Source organism: Saccoglossus kowalevskii, chromosome 12 (genome assembly GCF_978046115.1).
Source record: "Saccoglossus kowalevskii chromosome 12, keSacKowa6.1, whole genome shotgun sequence".
NCBI classification, from domain to species: Eukaryota; Metazoa; Hemichordata; class Enteropneusta; family Harrimaniidae; genus Saccoglossus; species Saccoglossus kowalevskii.
The window spans coordinates 9,967,620-9,985,535 of record NC_140652.1 but is presented as its reverse complement, the minus strand read 5'-3'; the positions used below and the strand labels follow the sequence as shown (position 1 = coordinate 9,985,535).

At 35.0% G+C, this 17,916-nt stretch overlaps 1 protein-coding gene across 1 annotated transcript; it reads right to left on the bottom strand.

The window, feature by feature from the left end:
• Positions 1–14,115: 14,115 nt before the first annotated feature.
• Positions 14,116–16,215, bottom strand: LOC102809272 (perlucin-like protein). Its single transcript, XM_006819805.3, has 4 exons — positions 16,093–16,215; positions 15,511–15,880; positions 14,970–15,049; positions 14,116–14,334 (listed from the first exon to the last, which is right to left on the bottom strand). The coding sequence occupies exons 1-4, from the start codon at positions 16,172–16,174 to the stop codon at positions 14,318–14,320; spliced, it is 549 nt and encodes a 182-aa protein (XP_006819868.3). The 5' UTR covers positions 16,175–16,215; the 3' UTR covers positions 14,116–14,317.
• Positions 16,216–17,916: the final 1,701 nt, after the last annotated feature.

Sequence of the window (17,916 nt, the reverse complement as noted above, 5' to 3'; positions counted from 1 at the left end):
TTTAGTGCTAAGGTTTGCTTTCTGTGCGCATGTCAGCTGTTTTTAAATTTTATTTTGAACATGTGAGGGTTGTAGTGTTGAGAAAAACATTTTAGTTACGCACCAAACTGGTGTTGTTTTCTGTTCAACGATAAATAATGCAGTGAGGTGAATTACTTGTTTGTAACTCCAATGAGAATATATATGTTTAACTATTAGAATAATAAATAATGCTTTTGAATCCATTTTTAAAGAATAATTTGTATCCCAAGTTTACCAAATTTAGAGCAATTCACTAGTAAGCGAATGGAGCAAAAGCTATTTGTTTTGCTTAAGTGATTGTTAAGGTTTAAATATAACAATTTCCTGGAAGATCATGTTCATTGTCAGTGAGGACATGTATTGCTAATTATTGTAAGTATGAACCAACAGGCGTCTGAACTGTACAATGGGGAGTTCTACAGCCCGGAGAAAAATTTAGTGACGTTAGTCTAAATGTATTGATTACAGAAATAGAAAAAAAAACAATATTATATTTAGCGAATTTGTACTATACAGTATTAGGCATGCTACTGTATATATACACAGGAACAGATACCCACGGGATAAATAACAGAGATATGTAAAATACAGTACTTACACAATTGAACCGCTCCTAAGAGTTTCTACCGATGGTATGAGTGTTCCAACTATCTGATGGCCTATTTATACAAAAATTGCGCCGACGTAAACAAACTGTCTAAATCTTCTGGGCGTTGTTTCATTGTCAATCACTCTCATTTAATATAGCCAAATTGAGCAATGACGTCATTCCCGGGATTCAAGATTACTGTTAACTTTAACTTTAGAAACTTTTAATCAATAACGTTCAAATAAAGAATCTACAGCAGTCGTCACATTTCTACTCTGCAACCATGTTGTGTACAACTTTATTGACGCTTTTGCGATACTACTCACAAGGAGTCAACCGGTTTTTTTTTTAAGATTCCCTTCTCAGATTGTATTCTAACACCATTCCTGTAGTGATCAATAACACATTAACACTTAATCATCATCAACATCAATTATTTTTTTGCCGGAATCCATTCACACAGCATCGAACACATAGTATTTTGTTCTGAAATGTTCTGAAATGTATTGGAGTGTATGTGTATCTAATTTCCAGACGAAACGAAATGAAAAACACATCTCGTTCGTTCTACACAAATGACCATACATCGTGCTATACAAACACAATTGTAGAAAGTTAATTGGCAGATAATCTCCTTTTTCACAAATAAATTATAATCTCTAGTTTCTATTGAGGAGCATGTAGTTCAAATATTTCCGTTAATTATGCAGATAAAGGCATTGTGTACGGATAATAATATTTAAGCAGGAAGTTGGCTTTATACCGTACGGAATTTGATTATTCCGTGCGGCTCCTGGTAGTAGAAGACTTGTTTGTGTAGCTAGCTGAAGATTAGTGTATATTACGGTATTATTGGCTACTCTACAAGTTTTTTTTTTTATTTCAGCGGTCGGCTTTCATACTTTATCACTCTCAATGTGCCAGGTAAACGGTACGTAACAAAGCCAGAAAAAAAATCAAAAATCAAAAAGATTTCCCTGTTATTTCGTCGAGCATGTACTATGTGTAGGTGTGCTCATTTCTTGCAAAATCAGCAGTCAAAGATTATCACAAATATGAAATTCTGTTTCTGACTGTAAATGCTACAGCTGGGTAAAGTGTCTTTTCAACTCACAAAGTATGTTTATAATAATTTGTGCTGATCACCACTACACACATTTCAAAATGTATAACGTACTCTATGTTTATAGCACATCAATAATTTAATGCATGTCATTTGATATTTCAAGAAAAACCTTCAAATAAATCTATCAGACGCCCATTCGTTAAATTCTCTACATAATGTCGTTGTTCATATGGATTGAATATCACCCATTCCAACTTTTTAAATAGTTAAAAATAAACCTCTAAATTGAAACTTTTCTGTCTTAACCAAAGTGCAAGTTTGACTATACGTTTCACAAGTTAATACTTAATAATAATAATAATAATAATAATAATAATAATAATAATAATAATAATAATAATAATAATAATATCACGTCATTAGTGGGCTACCGCATACGTGACTTTACATTACAAATGTATGAGTTTCACAGTGTATGGTAGCAAAGGTAAATAGAATTAAATTTTGAATAGATATAGAACACAAATAGTTTATGATAAATTCATATATATGTGCGTATTTATACATAATACAATACAGGTTAACCAGAGAACATAATAGCCTCATCACTGAGAGTACTTGCTTTAAATATATACTGTTTTCGACTCGCATTTCATTAAAATATATTAAGGAAATCATAAATAAACAATTGCAGACAATATTAGAACATTGGCAGTTTTGCAAAGATTGCTCGTGCTTGAATAACCGATAATGCTCTAGTTTCTTCATTTATATATTGCATTGCCCACATAAATACAAATGTAGTGATTTACAATCTGCATATAAATACAAATCCGGCTATAACCCTCTGTATGTGAATACAACCATACTGAGTACACTATGTTACTCTCTGTTACACACTGCAATCACACTCTCTGCAAATTAGTACTAGCGATTGAACGCTCTGTATATAAGTACAATTATAGCATTTACAGTCTGTAAACAAATACAACTGTAACAATTTCACTGCATATGAATAAAACCACATCCATTATATTCTGCATACAAATACAACCCTAGAGATTACACTCCACATATAAATACAGCAATTACAGCGATAACAAATTAATGCAACTATAGTTATTACAATCTGCACATGTATATACTGTATAAATTACAATCTGAATATAAATACAGCCTTATCGATATCACTGCAAAGTAATACAGCTGTAGCGATTACACACTACATATGAATACAACTGTAATGATTTATAATCTTCATGTGATTATAACTATAGCAATTATAATTTGTATATGATTACAATTGTAGTGATAACACTCTGCATATGAATATAACTGTAGTGATTGCACTCTACATATGAATACAACTGTAGTGATTACACTCTTCATATAAATATTACTAGAGCTGTAACACCCTACATATGATTACGACTGTAGAGGCTTATAATCTGCTTATGAATACATCTGTAGCGTTACACTGATTATAAGTACAGCCATACTGATAACACTGCAAAATAATACAACTGTAACGATTACACATTGCATATAAATACAACTTCACAATCTACATGTGACTGTAACTATATTAACTATTATCAATTATAAATCGGAAATTAATACACTCTACACACAAATTCAAGTATGGCAATTGCACTTTGCATAAGATCACTTCTGTGGTGATTACACTCCGTATATACATACACTGACAACGATTACAATCGGCATATGACTACAACTGTATCAATTACACTCAGCATTTGCAAAGAGACGTTTGTATATTTTGTTATAATGAACGGATATTTATTTTGATAAATCACCAAACACGAGTTTGTTTATTACGTTGTATCGTCGAGTTTTGTTGTCGAGTTTGTTATAAAACCTATTGCGACAAGTGTCCAAGCATTGGTGTCGGGTTACCACGCTAGGAATGTCCCGTTACATGGTTAAATGACAATTATAACGACCTGTTTTGTGTTCGACGCTTTGTTACAAACAAACTGCAATGTTTGTTAGTCTCTGTTCGAAACGAGGGACATATAGATTGACCTCTGTTCGTCCGTGTGTTCGTGCGTCCGTGCGTCCAGACCTATATCTTAGACATGCCTGTACCGATTACATTCAAACTTCACACATACATCATACATAATATTATACATATGCACATTCATTTGCTCCACGATCCGATGGCCCAATGGCCGCCATTTTTGTGATGAAAACTCATCAAAATCGAGTATTTATGGATGGATTTTGTTCAAACTAGGTACATACATTGGACGTTACATGACCTTGATGCATGTCAAACTGTTTTTAGATCGAATTTAAAATGGCTGACTGGCGGCCATTTTGTTTTACCGAATGCAGTGACATATATCTGCCATGCTTTGACATATTATGTTCAAATTTGATATATTCATTATAAATCATGTCATAGACATGGCCGGACAGTGGCAACTTTGTTTTATTCATGTTGTTCCAGAGTAATGTGTCACAATGTGAACAAGTACTCGTTTGACGATCTAATACAAGGAATCATCAAAAAATCATCATAACCAAGCATCAGCTTCTGGATCCATATCACTGACTTCTTTATGTTTGAACTATATCACTATAAACAAAACTATATATCTTAAGTTTGATAACTAACAGGGACTGTGTCATGCATGGCTTGTTGTCTTATGAAGTGATGTCGCGAGCGTTGTTTTCATCAGCTCATATTTTTTGTTTCATACTTTTATACAGCACGAGTAAACTGAAGAATGACTTTGGTTATTTGTTTTACCTAACTGTGGTTAAAAGGTCAAAATTAGAGAACATATTCCCTTCTTTCTCCAAAATATGAGAATGGAGATGGTGAATTTCGCATGGACGAGCAACCTTTATTGTTAAAGATCAGTTATACTTCATACTCCTTTTAAATTCTACATTCTGCTTTCAACATGATAGTTAAGTCCCGCTTCAATAAGACCATATGTGTTTTGAGAAAACCGACGTGCCGGATTGTCTCGATAAACAAGATTATCATTAACATTCAAATTCAACATTCCGAACAGGCGAGTGCGTATCTGATTTGCTAATATGATTAGAAAGCAGGTCAACTTGTGATGTATAGTAGTACTAGTATATGAATTATGGTAATAAAAATAGATTCTGTACAAGCGCTTTTGTTCTTAACACCCACGTTAAAATTAAGCATTGATATCCCAAAATTCGCATTAGGTCGGTGGTTTTGTCCATCTCCTAGAGTGTGTCTCACACTTACATGCTAACTTACACACAAGCAATTGCACAACACTAGTATACTATACCATTATTATTGTTCGATGTATCTGACAAAGTTTTCAAAACACATTTCAGTGTAATGCATTCAACCAAATGCACATGCTGTATTATTTTACAATATATATCATGATTGTCCGCAACTGAGTTTATACAATGAAGTGTTACACAATGATACTGTAATGCAACATGGATTTTTTAATACGACTGTCTCCATACAAAAACTATTACACAGAATTAATACCAGATATAACTGTAATAAATTTAGATGTAGACGCGTAGAAACTCACAGCTATAAACGTATTTTTTTTCCTTCGAAGATGACCGAACATATAATATTTTTGTTATTGAGTGATTGTTATTGTACGTTTTAAACCCCGATGTACATATGTATTAAAGAAAATCATCGGTTTATCAAACGTACTATCAGGTGTGTTTTCAGATGATGATAAATCACAGTATAATATATAATACAGATTCAAACAAAAATATTGTAAATTACATTTCTCGCAACTTTAATACGTAGATAGGTTTGGTTTCTCTACCACGGAAATATACCAGAAAAAACGCTTAAACTACCGTGAAAAGTACAAAAAAAATATTTTTCAAACTCTCTCCATAATTTACAAGACTCGAAATAAATTACAAAAAAAGTATTAATTTTCTGAGAAAGTTTGTTCTGAATCTGAAAAATTTTACAAAAACGCCATCCATGTGTTTACGTGCGAGTTATAGAAACTTTATTGTGAGAAGTTAAACTGAGTTATACTGGGGTTGCTTGCAGTGAATTATTCTATTTTTCTTGTAGCAATGAGTGAAACATGGTGTTTGCAACGTAATTAAACCTACTCAAGTATGTATCACTTCTTCACTCATTGCCTCACAATATACCAAAGAAATCTTAGAAGATATTTAGTCGCGAAACATACTTGCATCTATACCCTAACTAATATTTTGTAAAAATGAACATTGCCACAACACAAAAGCAAAATATTTCAGCAGGCAGTTTCGTTTTGCGACAATATAGTAATTCGGTTAGATTTTGCTTCTTATCAACCAAATGGAAAACATTAAAACGGCCATGTGACAGTGACACGCGTGTTGAGGACTGCAAATAATGACTGTGACTTTGAAGTCACCGATAACCATTTTCACCATAAACATGTGCTCGTGAAATAATTGTAGACGTCATCATTTTTATTTACGGAAAATCGTTTCTATTCATCAGTTTTATTAGGAAGGCAATAATATAACAAGCTAGATAAGTGTGCCAGCTGTATAAATGTATTGAAAACGCAGATTTCAACTGTGCGCATAAAACAACATAACATATATTGTGGTATTGTTGTTTGAACTAGGCCCGGTCAAATCCTGGCATGGTCTTCTCCGGGATTCTCTCAAAGTAGCATGCCTACATTGAGTATATATTATACCCGTCAGGTGTAGTTGTCGTCTTTGTATGTGTACTTTGAGGTGCTGATTTCAAAACACGAGCACATGTGTTATAAAAACATACTGTTCGTTTACAAAACCTCAACGACGGAGTGCTTATTAAATTATCAAAATTTGCATTGACAATTGTAAACACCGTATGCTACATGGATTTTTACGACGTCTCATTAATCTCCACAAGGTCAGCGATACTGTCAATGGGACTGAAGTGGCGGTGAAGAACTTCCACTTGTACTATATAGCATCGTAAACCTGTCACACATCAATATGATAAATTATATAAACAGGGCCGTTCCGTGATGATTTGGGAAACAAATCACTCACACGGAAATTGAACAAACGTTGCACGAGGTCCAGCGTCCGTTCATCAAATACTGGTGATGAAAACATCGTGACAGCGTTGATGCGTATCCCTCCGCCTATTTGTGATTGAGTGGGGAATGGATAACACGGACGGGAAAAAAAGAAATTCTAAAAATAAAAAAATAGCACATGTATATTACTTTGTTGTATTAATTATTGTACCACAATATTAAAAGAAGACTTAGTTCTGAATAGCAGTAATAGTCAAAAGTCATGGCATAAATTGCCATGGTCGTCAGAGAGGATCGTCACCTGCGTATGCGTCAGATAGCCATAGCGTGTCATGGTTTACAAAGAAGCGTCTACCAATGAACCTTTGTGTTTTTAGCGTTTGTTGTTTGTCCCGCGCATGCGCAGGTGACGACCCTCCCGCTTTAACTTTCAACGAAACATTTGCATTCATGTGTTTTTGGTTTCATCTTCTGTTCGCGTACTTTTTAAAAAAAATGTGTTTTTACATGAATTTAAAATCATTTAAATTATCCTGGCACATATAATAGGCAAATTTTCTTTTAATATAAATATGCCTTATCTTTAAAAACGCAAATTCACTGAGTTGAATATGGATGTTCATGGAAATAAGTCGATACAAGTACTCGAATAAATACTGTTCCCATATTATTACAGTTGTCCATCTCCATATCTTCTGTGACAACTACACGTTCATTTAGAATGCAGAAATGCACTATTAACAATTCTTTGATTATTTTACCGTCATTGGTTCATGCGGGACATCAATATCTCAAAGATATGAAAGATATAAACATTCCAATCACGCTTTTGAGGTGTGGCTTGGAATTTGATGGGAGCACGTGCTACAGTGACCCACGCAGTGCGTGCCGAAATTACCTCTTCATTCGTCGATCTGTTATTGCACGCGAACATGGTAAACGGTACGCATATGATAAAACATATCAATAATTAATATAATGATAACACTAATAATAATAATAATAATAATAATAATAAGAATTACGTTATTGAAACCATATGTAGCACATAAATATGCGTCGCCGACAGCGCTCTGCGTTCATTTCATTCACTATTACATCATCCGATCACATCTAATTGCACTTTCATATAGTTCCGAGTCATACTAGTATGAATCAGTATAATATTCTCTAGAAGTTGAACTCTAAACAAAAGTAAAAATATTGTCATTTTCTTCAATACATATTTTGTACGTATTTCATGTCACGAGGATGAAGAAAATGTAATGCAACTATGGGGTCACCGTACACGGTTCCGAAATGGATGTACAAAGTCTTGTGGAGCTTAGCATGTTTTGTCTGTTTTAGGGTATTTTAACAATAGTCTCCTGTGGTACGAATATATCTCAAATTTTTTAAAGTTTGCTCGGTAACATATGGTGAAGAATATGTATAGTGTCTTACAGTGCATTTTTCGATGTCCAATAATATTGAGGAATTGACAATATTTTAGTGTGTTTTTATCGGAGAAATTTTATTTGCATTGTGGTCTTTGGAAATCGGCTCTATGAACAATCACATATATTACATGGTAACCTCAAGGTGTTTCTCATTCACGCACTTTCGCACATTAATTTCTTATAAGTAAATATGACATGTTCGACTCACGACCATAGATTATAAAGCAACCTCTAGAGATCAATTACAAGATTCACACTAGTGGACCTCTTAGCGAAAATTCAGAGACCCGTCCTTCATAACAACGACAAAGTGCATCGAACTATTTGTCATCGACGTTTTCCAAATGGGAATTGTTTGGAAATTGTTTTGATCAACACGGTAATAATCTTAATTTGTCAGCAATAAGACTCACCGTATGGTCTGATGTTAATCTCACGGAAGGAAGTGCAAGTATTATTTTGGACGGATTTGAGATTATCGTAAAAATATGAATATATGCCACAAGGTACACGCATTTGAGATTGACGGTATCCCTGACGGTGGTAATAATATGATATCTACTCACATAAAGAAACGATCGACTACACTTGTATCGATTCTCGAAAAGATAGTAACCAACAATGTAATTTAAATTGACGCCAGTGTTACTTTGCAAATTGTAAATAAGTAAATACGTTAAAAGTCACGATAACGACGTTGAACTATTTCAAACGCAGTACGAAAGGAAAAAAATTAATAGTGCTGTGAGGAAATTTGTGACTGGACACTCCCTTGTAGCATTCGCGCGTCACAAGGAATTCACCATCAACAGCGCCACCATCAACTTGACAATAGTAGTGACCATATGCCTGGCTACAACTAATGCATTGTATGATACAAACGTGTACTTTATAATTCATGTCAGTGTCATTCAGTATAATAACAGGCACAGTGTTGTCTGCATTCACAATCACAATGTACGCATCATGATACATCGCTACTACCATATGCGTACTGTTATATCGACCTTACACATCCAAATATCACATGTTCATTAAACGTAAATTGATTTCTGCGCCGCGTTGTGTCCATATTCCCCGCGATAAGGAGGGTGAAATTATTAACAGCTTAAGTGAGAATGATACGGTTAAATGCTTTCGACGTACTGTGGCATGATGGATCACTTTTCACAAAAAGGATAGTAATGATGAAATGGAGATGTGAAGCTTGTTTATTGTCAGCGTGACAGATGGGACTAATGAGACAACCGGTAGAGAAGAGACCGATTAACAGGATACGGAAAAACAGAAAAAAAACAGTGCTTTTTATTATACCCATGTTGAAAAATTAAGGTATAAAAAATACTGTTCATAGATTACAACACTGTCTGTCGGATATTAAGTAGGCCATCATTTGAAAAGAAAACGTTGCCTGCGATCAACAGTTCTGACTAGGCCTTACATAAATTGAATCCGTAGCTCTGTATGTTTGCATGGAGAAATGAAGTAAAGCGTATATTTTCAGTTAAAATTTCGATTTGTTTATTTATTTATTATTATTTTTTTGAAAATCGTGTGCATTTCACTGTCCTTTTACACATTGCCAGATTCCCAGATTGACGTGATACAACACGTTATCACGTGCATAAATTGCGCATCATCACAGTGTGACGTAAGACGGGGCAGATCAACAATTCATATCACCAAAGTATTACGTCGCATGCTGCCGAACTCTCTTTTTTAATTGTACGCGTTGTCTGAACGTTGCGGGGTTATATACGGTCACATAATTACGGGTAACAATGGTTCATTTTGGCAAGCTCGCGCGTGTATTTTCTGAATATGTATTCAGTCTCTCGAAAATATAGGTTTAACAAATTTAATCAAATGTCACGAATGAGCGGAATGAGCTGAAATAGAACACTGTGGTCTCAGCAAAATTAGCATATGACGCGCAATGATATATTTGCATGTCAGCAATAGCGGTGTTATTTCAGCAATAGTTCCACTGTCAGAACTGCGGCTCGGATTGATACAAAACTGTGGCGGTAATCACGCGTGTCTGCTGACATCAAACTACCAATCACAGTTCTGGTGTGCAAAATATTACTGATAATATGATACGGTAAAAAATCACGCTTGACGTCATGATTTGGGCTATAGCACCGTTTGTAATACAGCGATACTGAACATTTCAAACCGGATGGCAACAGTCAGTCTCCTTGTACTATGAAACTCACTGAAGATCTACACATTCAAGTTTCCACCATCGATGCGCCCATAATACGTGTAATTAGCGAATGATCCGAAACATCATTCCACAAAAATTACAAGTATATCCTAGCGGAAATCATGGAAATATATTTTACGCAAGTATAGCCATGCAGCATGTATAATTTTTAATGGTGGCGGCGGCGCTGCCCTCCATTCTATTTTTTAGTATTAAAATATGTCTTCATTTTGCATTTGGTTGATGTGGGATATCATATATTTTTGTTGTCGTGTTAACGATTATTAGTGGATGTAAATCCAGTCATGCTTCAACAGAATGTCATTAACATAATTACTATAATAATTCACGAGTGATGAATTCATCTACTTTGGGGACTACTGATGGTTTAGCGGGCACATTCGTTCTTTCGAATACGTACAGTAACTTCTAACCCCCCCCCCCCGCATATCCATACACACTGTTAACGCGGTAGCTGCTTTATATGTTTATTTATTCGTCTTCTATGATATGAATATTTTCTGTATCGTGCTACATGTATCCGTATGCATAGTTCACCATGCTAGCATTTTAGTTGTGGTGTTATGATCGATGATAGATCGGATGTCCTGTAAACTTCGCAGACTCCTATTTATTTGAGATCCTATCTCAATACAAGTGCTTTTTACATTACCAAATATACATATCATAACTTTTTTTTTAAATAATAAAAATAATATTAACGAAAGACTAACTACTATCTACTATGATCTGTGTGCATGCAAATCCAGTTACAGTTATGCAAATGTACCAATTTGCCGACAAAATAAATGATTCACTACTCCTAAGTAGTCGAACATTTATCATTTTAACAGACAAACATACTCGCTCAACTCTCGAAATATGCTTCGATTGAGGGCAGGTATCTTTTTATACAAATGACAGCATCATTCAACGCGTGTATTTTCTAAGTAAGGTCACGTTTATTATCATATCACCATAGGGGGCAGTATCACATATCCTTCATCAAAACGTGTGGAGGGCGCTGTAACATTACTAATTTGGTGGTGGCGACATCGCAAAGATGATGGCGGTAAATCACTGACTATGAACTGTAAAATAGAATGAAAAGTATGCGTAGATCAATTGGGCACACTGCACATGCTCCAGACATACGCTTCTCTAAGGAATAATGCAACCAAGTACACACAATTCAGAAAACAATAATCATGCTTAATGTAGATGTCGTAAAATTGAAATTTGTCACAAACTCTAAAGCCTGAATATACTGTACGTATAATGTAAACAACTTTCAGGAATAATGTAGACCAAACTATTAAAATTACTGCTCGTCGCGATTATTTTGGCGAAACCGAACCCTTTGCCCCTTACGTTACGGACAAGTTTAGTCCTTATCATACGTTGAAAAAACAATTCTCAAGTTAAGCGCGTATTTTGGTTGTTGAGCCTAAAAACCTTATTCCCTGGAAAATGCTGCCTTCAATCAGCTTGAATTGTTATCTCTCATAGACACAATACCCAATGTCGCTGTATAAAGTACAGGCAATGTTAATAACTAATAACCATTTCTAATACTGAGGGTAGTTTCTTCTTCGATATTATTGTATTTCACGCAAAACAACAGCATTCGCAAACGTATTGTTTAGTTTCGAAGCCGCCTCTGGAATGAGTCTGAGTTGAGATACGTATTGGTAAGTTCACCGGTGCGCGAATTCGAAGACAGACTTGCATATAGTCACTTGTATTTTTCTTTCAATAAATATTATGTTAATATATACATGGCGAAAGCCGGTTTACCGCAAATCAAACAAAATACCTATGTCTCTTGGGCCAGACTTTTTATTCCTTGTTTCTTGAGTTTTTATAAGGCAATTTATTTGAGGAGGGCGGAAATAAAATTAAATTATTTTTTTTTCATTAGATTTGTGTGATTCTCAAAGAATCGTAAGTGAGATCATTGACCTGAGAGGAGAAGAAATAAAATAGAATGTTATTCCATGTATAACCTTGTTTCTCATCTGCGCGAGACTTCGGTACTTTGAGCATGATACTCCCACGAAAATGCAGTTAGGATTTGTTATGCGGCGGGCGGTAAAAAAAATGAAGATAACAATAATATTTTTTTAGCAATTTTTCGCGCTTACAAGTCGGCGGGCGCGAGAAATTACGCTGAAATGACATGTTATTTTTATTTCATTTTTGCCCTTCTTCATTCGGCGGGTTCGCGAAACAAGGGATAATAAAAGTCTGGCCTTACAGACGCCCTGATTTTCACTGGTATGGGGTTCAATAATATTCCACCTGTGAGCGTTAATGTCATAATTAAAGTTAAATTTTCGTAAACAAACATTCCTTTCGCCCCAATTATTGTTATGACGACATTGCAAGACAGCGTCGAAGGTGCACTAAAGATAATACGCTATCTACCTTTCACGTTTAGTAACGAGAGGTTGTCGGTGCGTACACTTCTTGTCGCATCGTTTTTGTGTGTGCACCCAACTATAGCGAAAATTCCAAATTGCGCCTTTCTAACTGGACAAACATTTTTACAGGTTTTCAATGAGCATTCAATGGCCGTTGTTATCAGTGTATCTTCACTAGTGTCTCTTATAAAAGTGCAAGTTCAGAAAATGACGGAACGCGATCTTCAGCAGCGGCGACGAGATTCATTTCGCTATTCATACTATATTGGAATAATGCAAACCACGATTACAGTTTCGGTTACGGTCCGTGAGAATTGTTTGCGAGAACTATAATAGTTTAAACAATGTTAGTTTCATTTTCTCGACGTTTGCAGACATTTTATTTTATAGAAAACAAACAAACATTCAGGAGACTGTATGCAAGTCTAAGTCGAAGATTAAGCGGAGTGGCGTACACACGGCTCGACACTTGCAACACAGCGACCAAGTTATAAAACACGAACACGAACTTAAGAAATAATGAACGTGGAAAAAAACAAAACAACAATCTGGAGTGAAGTGTGATAAGCAGGCATTTAAAATCATTAAAATCCATAAAGTACCCGGCAAAATTTTCTAAAGCTAATTTATTAAAAATTGAGCCGATGATAAAAAAAGTGGATGACATTTTTGCATTGTTCGTATTGTGGTATGGTAATACAAATACTCGAATATAACATTGTGAAATTGCATTATAAATACCGAAATCTCGTATCGCAGATTGTCATGTTGTTGTGTCAAATGGCATAACATACGATAACATCGCATATCCTAATTTTGGCAGGAATACGACGCCATACAGCACAGCACAGCACAGCACAGTAGGTTTGGATGGAGATGTGATAAGTCACCACTATTCAATCATATGACTCAAGGCACGAGAGCTAGACTGTCGCGTTACGTTAACGGTTCAGCGATCTGAAACTTGAAAAAAACTTGACGTGCGAATAAAGTTTACACCAAATTTTTGGTGAAATTTCATGAGGTGGAATTTAGAATCAGTACAATTGATGACCTACACCAAAGTCAACAAGAAGCCTGAAAAAACCTTTGCTATTTAGAATGCGTTTGTTTGTTCTTAAATACAAACTCAAAAGAAAACCTAAGGATTAATTTTGTCAAGTATACTGTTTTATTTCAGGAGCTAAGGGGCCCTTAAACAATAGAATAACGCAAATGTTAATAAATGTTAATGCAAATTAATATTGTTATAGCTCCAAATTGAGAGATTATGCAAAATCCCGGTAAAACAGGATGCAATATAATACAAGACAATAGAGATAAATATTATTTGAAATGTAATTTGCATATTTATTGCACCAGGAAGCAAAACAAAAATGTACCCATGTAAAAAAGTACCCATGTAATAATTAGAATAACATATAATAAAACAATATATGTCGAGTATTTATATCAGACGGTGCAAGCACAAATAGCGTTGGTCGGTGTATTCACTGTACTGTCGAACGTTGGCATAGTACGGATGTACTCAAGCGCAACTGCATTCTGAAAACAACAAAACAAAAACGAATACAGGCGATATATTGGTTATTAAACACAGGGGCTCTATATATGTCAGTATTCAATGCTAACATACGATGGTATATAAACGTTCCGTTGCGATACGAGTTATGTAGAAACATTAAAACCGACTGCGCCACCAAACGATTGAAATTTGTTTTTTCTGGAAGCAAAATATTATCGAAAAAATTGGTCTCCTGGCGTTGTTATACTCTTATGTAAAGTCAGTACCTAGATAGGTGATCACCAACATACGATCGACGCTTACAAAGTGACGTTAGTAGTATGAATATGAAAACTGATTACAAAAATATAGTTCAGTAACATCTCTCACGAATCGCCCTGAATTTCCGTCTACCGTAAACATGTGTTTTAACTTTAAACTATACCAATCCAAACGAATGCTTTAGGAAAACCAAATAAAAAGCCATATAAAGTGTTGTATGGAATTACATGTAATTTTACGCAGGAAGATTGTGTTATAACAAATGAAGTATGATGCATATGGTCAAAAAACCGACCAATGAAGTTCCACCTTTCAAATTAACGGATGTTCTGAACGATCTCAACGAAGGTGTAACAATCCTACGTATTGTCTCGTGATAATTTTTCATTATTACCTTCTGGAAATTGACACACATATCCTTTCTTTTCGTAACAATACTCATCATCAAAGTTACCATTCTTTGTTGGTCTATACCTATAGCGAAAACAACATAAGACGGCGATGTTATCAAAAAGATTGCATGTGTATTTTTTGAATATATGACATGATTCTGTCATTGAAATGTACGCGCGAACATATTATAATGTTGCCGACCCTGTACGAATTAAAATTACTAAAACTGTATATCGATTTGTCGATATAGTTACCGCTGGTAACTGTGTGTGTCTTGCTGCTGTGCGAAAGAGGAACACTGTGTCGTAGAACGTTTCGAAGTTGCACAATGTTAAGTAAAGTTGCGAATATATCAATACTATTTATTTGCGGGGCCTTCATTTGTGGAAAAACATTGTACTTCCATACTGGTAAATTGCGAATCAATGCTTATTACTGGCGTGTTAAATTCACGACGGAGCGAACCGTAAGTCAGAAAAAGTTAAGTTACGTATGGTGGGTGTGGTAAATAAGTCACCAAATGCTTCGTTGTTATTTCTTACCACAACTGTACACAATTCTGCCCCTCTTCACTTTCGCTGATGTTATCGTTGGGTTGGTTATTCTCCCATACCTCAAATGTTTCACACTGATCATGCAACCATGTGAACAGATGCGGTTTGTTCTTGTGACGATATTTTTTGGGGTCTGCGTCGTCGTGATACCCGACCCAGAATCCATAGTTGTGACACTTCCTCGTGTCTGTCTTTTCACGGATCAGCTTTCGTATTTCTTGGTGCGTCCTCTTCCGGTCAATTGTGGCTAACCATCCTCCAAGGCTTTCACACTCGTTCTTAGCCCATGCCCAGTTGGAGTCTTCATTTCTGCAATATACCTCATACCTCCAGCAGGAGCAACTTCGATAAGAGAAGACTGTCAAAGAGAGGGGAAAAATCTTTTTAAAAACGTTAAGACTTTTAGATCATTATAACCAGTAATGGATGCTTGAGATTGAAATTACGGGGTTTGATTATAGTTTGCAGTTACGTTCAAAACTCATTGTTATAAATTGTTAGCCTGTTACACGATTACAATAAACACGCTGAAAAAAAATAAGAAATGCAAATGACATTTGACAAACTTACCGGCCGTGTTACCAGATGCCACGTAATATGACATACAAGTGACCAATAAAAACGTCACAGCTAACATTCTAACCATTCTCATCTCAGACCAGGGTACTGTAGATTCGAAACACCCTGTTGTACACCAAGTCGCTGTTATATATGTATGAGCATCGAATTTCGTATAAGAAGATAATTTACACATTCAAAATACAAACAGTATTATTCAAATATGCTTTAAAAATACGTAATGAATATTATTTTAGTCAATATTGATATACTCAAACAAAACAAACGAGTTATATCCTGGTCAATCTTCATAACGTGCGTTCACTATAACATTGTATGAATCGATCAGACTAGATGTCCAAACATCGTCATGCTGTTTTTGTACATATACATATACAAGAATTACGCTAAAAACAATTTTGAATCACGATAAAATTATTTTTTTGTACGACACTATTTTTCCGCATTTAACGAATAGTTGTCGTTTGAAACCTGTTTTCTACAACTAATTTATATGATAGTGTTTCTTGGGTCTCTCTTTTTTTAAATGAAAAAAATAACAAAAAGACAACACATTGATTTATACGATTAAGTCTTACCGACTCGTCATTCAAAGGATTTGCAGGATGTTAAATTACAATACGACTCTTTATTAAAATAAGTACAGGGGTGTGGCACTACTGAGTGGTGGGTGGATTAGAATATACACAGTAGCAGGGTAGTAACGTTCCGATGACCATGATACAATGGGGGCAAGTCGCCCGCAAATTTGGATACACGTTTGACATTGTTGTTTGATAACGTAAGTTAATGAATATACTGAATACACTTTTTAATAAATATAAAAAAAACGCAAAATAGTGTTATAACGAATACGCACATGTTTTGATTATTCCGGTACATACTATACTCTTACAATTAAGATAATATAGGTGCATGCTACTGAAACAACATATTATGAAGCTACAACTAATTTTATGAACATGTACTGTTTAAGGTGCCGCGATATTGACACTGTAATAAAATACGACATCGATATTAACTGGTGTGAAATATGGGAGTTTGCAGCTGAATGCGCAAATTGTCAGCAAGAACTATTTGTTGCTGACAGAACGGATATTGCAATTGTCTGTTACTTTCTAATTAAGCTAAAAACCGACTACCAGCAAAAACAGGAGTACACATTTGTAAGTAAACCTACTCAGCTAACCATACGATGCGCTTCCTATCATCTAATTAAATTATCATTCTTCGTCGCTGAACCCTACCATCATATCATGGCATCTCAACAGCAACAATATTTGTATTATATTTCATGACACGCCATATATTCTTTTAAATTTTAATCAGACAATATTTTACAAATTAGGAAATTTGTTCTTTTTGTTTTATATTGAAACGTTGTATTTTCCCCCATGTTAACAGTTTTTGGTATTATGTGATATGTTTGCGAGGTTTGCGTATTTTATTTCATATTTCACAATCACGTGGTTGTATCCAACGCGTCGTCACTATGAACGGCCGGATATCAAGATGGCCATCAGACGCATGTGCAAATGACAACTGCCCCGCTTTAACTACATTATATTGAATAAAGACAATACGACATCAAAATTTAAATCTTTCTGTGTGTACGGTCGAAAGTGCAAAACAAATCTCACAACAAATTGTATGATATTTGTCATCAAATGATACAAAAACAAGGGATATGACAAACAATTGTAACGACAAAAACACATGTTTGTTTCATACCGTGACATCAGAGGAGAACACAACGTTATGTACATGCAAATAATTTGCGTCACTACACGTCTGAACAAAGACTTTATTAAAAAA

What these genes read in the sequence shown, in the direction of transcription:
- LOC102809272 (XM_006819805.3), bottom strand. Translation starts at nt 16,174, where the DNA reads ATGAGAATGGTTAGAATGTTAGCTGTGACGTTTTTATTGGTCACTTGT. An exon ending in GGCATCTGGTAACACGGCCG is followed by an intron (nt 15,881 to 16,092) that starts GTAAGTTTGTCA and finishes TCTCTTTGACAG; the next exon opens with TCTTCTCTTATCGAAGTTGC. An exon ending in CAGAATTGTGTACAGTTGTG is followed by an intron (nt 15,050 to 15,510) that starts GTAAGAAATAAC and finishes TTTTCGCTATAG; the next exon opens with GTATAGACCAACAAAGAATG.